General features: G+C 36.8%; 1 protein-coding gene across 1 annotated transcript; it reads right to left on the bottom strand.

Moving 5' to 3' along the window:
- Positions 1-1,050: 1,050 nt before the first annotated feature.
- Positions 1,051-2,759, bottom strand: CLDN2 (claudin 2). The gene has a single exon (XM_044268508.1). It carries the CDS (start codon positions 2,516-2,518, stop codon positions 1,823-1,825), a length of 696 nt encoding a protein of 231 aa, XP_044124443.1. The 5' UTR covers positions 2,519-2,759; the 3' UTR covers positions 1,051-1,822.
- Between the last annotated feature and the right edge of the window lie 1,002 nt (positions 2,760-3,761).

The raw sequence follows: 3,761 nt of genomic DNA, 5'->3' as shown, positions 1-3,761 counted from the left end.
GTAAATATATGGGAAAGAATGTTTCTTAACTATTTTTTATTTTTTTTCGGTTTTGTGCATATTATTGTCAGTGTGTAAAAGCGGCGTACTACTCGGACAGCATGGTTCCCAGCAGAGACCTGGGAGTCCAAGATGCTTTGAGACATCCTCCACATGCTGTTCCTGAACCATTTCGGTGGTGTTTCCAACAATTTCTGACCTTTTCCTAAGAACCAGGCACCCTCCCCTCTTCAGAGCAGGGGGTGCCTGTTTTAATGTTCGGGTTCCCCCGAGCACCCCGATGTGTTCAGCCAAAGCACCCGAGCACTTTGGTGCTCGATCAACACTAGTAGACATCTATGTGGAATCAGCTGACGACGGTGTAAAAGGAGTGCGCTTCTTCTTGGCGCTAACATCGATCTGTAAGGCTGAGTTCATACATTATTTGGTCATTTTTGGCCCCGTGACTGCCCAAATAAGTAAAGTGTGCAGTGCTTCTAAGAACAACACCTGTGATCTGCATGTCATACTGACTCACAGTATTATTTCACTACCACAGCAGACTCCCTTTGCGTGTTACTGCAAGGCACAGAGTTCTACACCACTATAAAGGCTCTCTGCAGCCAGTAAATAGCTGTTTTTTAACGTGATTCGCTGCGAATAAATTCGGATCGAACCACTTTTTTTTTTTATCAGTGAACTGACCGAATTGAATTTTTGAAAAATTTGCTCATCTCTAAACAAGATGTAATACAATACACATCTATAAATTATATTTTAGATAATTATCATACTGTATAAATGTGAAATTAAGAAGTAAAACTCCAATCATGTTAAAATAATACTTAATGCAAAACACTAGGAGCACACATGAGTACAACTCTTGAGTGATCTAAAATGATTAGCTACATTTATTGATATAAATATAATACAATTTTATCTGTACTACAAATGTGCAGACTGATTTTTTTTTAAGAACAAAAGAAAAAATAATAAATATCCCTTTTAATAACCTCTCATATAAACTCTCATGTAATATTATGAGCAATAAAAACTCATTGGCTCAACAATTGTTCACATATAAATCAATATCTAAATATGAAAAAAACAGGCAAGGGGTTTGTACAAGTAATATATACAGACGATTTTTTGCTTTTAAAATGAATCATATGTAATTATTTCTGTGAAATAGATTAAGATATGATTGCAATGTAAAAGTATGCATAAAAGTTGAACTTTGTATTGTGGAATTTTGTATTGACATATAAGAGAAATGGAGACAGATTACAGATATACACAGATTTGATGATACACCTTTTATTTTATTATATCGCTCTTTAAGACATTATAATTCTAATTTGCTCTACACACCTCATAATAAAATAGAAACAGCTGTGACAGTCAATGCTTTGAAAATTACTTATTGTGATTTCTTAAATATATTTTTTTTTAAACTGAAGTTTTTGTATTAAACTGGTACACATGAAATAAAGAAATGACATGTTGACTGTATATTTAACTTTGGCTGATTATTTTGAAAATAATCTCACATATATGTATTATAATCACGTTTGATATTAGTAGCACAAGACTGATATAACTATGTAGTGGATGATTCATGTCCATTACAAAATATAGTGAGGTTGATTTTCAATAGACACGGTCCTAGGTTGCACCAATAAAATTAATTTTAACAATGACACAGTAATATTTCTTATATTGGGTTGTTATATTTTGGTTGTTTTTAATGATGCGCAAGTCCTCATTCAAAGTCCAATGTAGAATGATACGTAAACAATTAATACCAACCAAGAGAACTGTTATTTGTCTCATCTTTCTTCATTTATACATAGCCTGTAAGACTGTAGCCGTTTGTCTCTCTCTTAGAAGTCTGTGTCATGCTGGCAGCTTTTTGTCCTTTATCTGTTATAAGAGCTCTGCTCTGATATCTACTGTAAAAATTGTGTTCAGGTTCCTTGGGTGGGCAAGAGGCACAGAGAATTGAACCACCCAGCACAGAAAATATGGAAGATACAATACCAAGATAGAGGGCAGATCCAAGCTCATACCTCTGGGCATCAGGAAGCAATGGGTTGTAAAAGTCTTGAAGGATAGTGTGCAAGTTCCAGCATATAGGCACCAGACAGATAATGCCACCCAGGATAAAGACAACACCACCAGTCACTGCCAACTTATCTTTACCAGGATTGTCTTGGTTAAAAATAGTACATTTCATGCCAAAAACTGTAAACAATGTGGCAAGTGAAGATAGTACACATGATGTGATCATGAGCGCCTGGGCAGCTTGAGTTTCTTGTGGCAGTCCCAGCATAGAATTATATATATCACATTGGGTGATACCTGTGCTAAAAACAGCACATTCCATCCACAGCCCTTTACTAAAGCCAACAGCTGTCACAATACTGGCACCAACATATGAACTAACCTTCCAGTCAGGTAGTAGTGTAGCAATGATCGTGCCAATTAAACCCAAGACTGCCATGAAGTAACCCATCATCTGCACCCCAACTGAAGTCATGTTCTTCTTTGGCCTGTATCTTTTTGACCAATGATCAGCTGCCAAGGTTCCTCTTCTCAGGCTTTTACCAGTAAATAAATTATTTCCGATTGGTCTTTTTTCTGGAAAAACATCCTCACTGCAAGCTGACTTCTTGTATGTTGTATTTTCCTTATGCCAGGAACTTTATTCTGCCTTCAGGCTCAGTGTAATTACAAGGTAGGGAAGGGAGTTGCTTCCAGCTGTGTGGATTTGATGTCACGTTGAGTCCAGTTTATATTGAGATTAAAAGTGAGGAAGAAAGGACAGACTAAAGGGAGGAGGGAAGAGAGAAAGCAGGAGTTGGCTGGGGGTTAAATATTCACCAGCACCAATTGATTTACAAAATGCTCCTTGACCGTGTTATCTGTTGAACATAGAAATCAAACAGACCCCCGCTCAATAGCTATGATCTCCTGCCAGAGTAACAAAGAAACCTACATTAAATCGACAGTATTGGGACACACCTCTTAATCATTGAACTCAGGTGTTTCATTCAGTCCCATTAGTTTAGTGCTATTGGCTAACACAGTACCAGACTTTTTCCTTTTTCATTCAGTCCCATTGCCACGCATGTATAAAATCACACAAAAACCAGCCATACAGTTTGCCTTTACAAACATATGTGAAAAAATGGGTTGTTCTAAAGAGTTCTAAAGTGTTACTACTGGAAAATAAAAAAGGACACCTAGAAGAAATGTTCTAAAGAGTTCTAAAGTGTTACTATAATACACTACTGGAAAATAAAAAAAGGACACATAGAAGAAATTAAGATAAAAAGCCTATTTTATAATATTGCAGTGCTGGAGAGTAAATTTGCATACGTGTTCCACAGACCTTTTTTTTTGTTTGACATCACAGTTTTTTTTTTTCATTTTCTCTCTTACAGGACTGTTGTTTGGGTTTTGTTGGTGCTTACTATGCCTGCTAGATGAAGGTATGCACCATTTATGCAAATAATGGACTTTGAAAAGAATAGTAGAACTTTGAGAAACTGGAAGGTCCATCAGGCAAATCTCAAAAATAGTTGGATGAGGCATTTCTGTAGTGCATTGGTGGTGTTGACAGTGATCTTAGGAGACACTCATACACATATGGTGCAGATGACCCTAAGGCCACATTCATACGACCGTATTTTTGCTCCGCATCCAATCCGCATGTTTTGAGGTTTCAATGGGTCCACAAAAAATGCAGACAATACACCGGGTATTGTCCGCATCTGTAT

The sequence above is a fragment of the Bufo gargarizans genome, chromosome 9 (assembly GCF_014858855.1).
Source record: "Bufo gargarizans isolate SCDJY-AF-19 chromosome 9, ASM1485885v1, whole genome shotgun sequence".
Classification (NCBI taxonomy): domain Eukaryota; kingdom Metazoa; phylum Chordata; class Amphibia; order Anura; family Bufonidae; genus Bufo; species Bufo gargarizans.
This window is presented reverse-complemented; position numbering and strand designations above follow the sequence as displayed.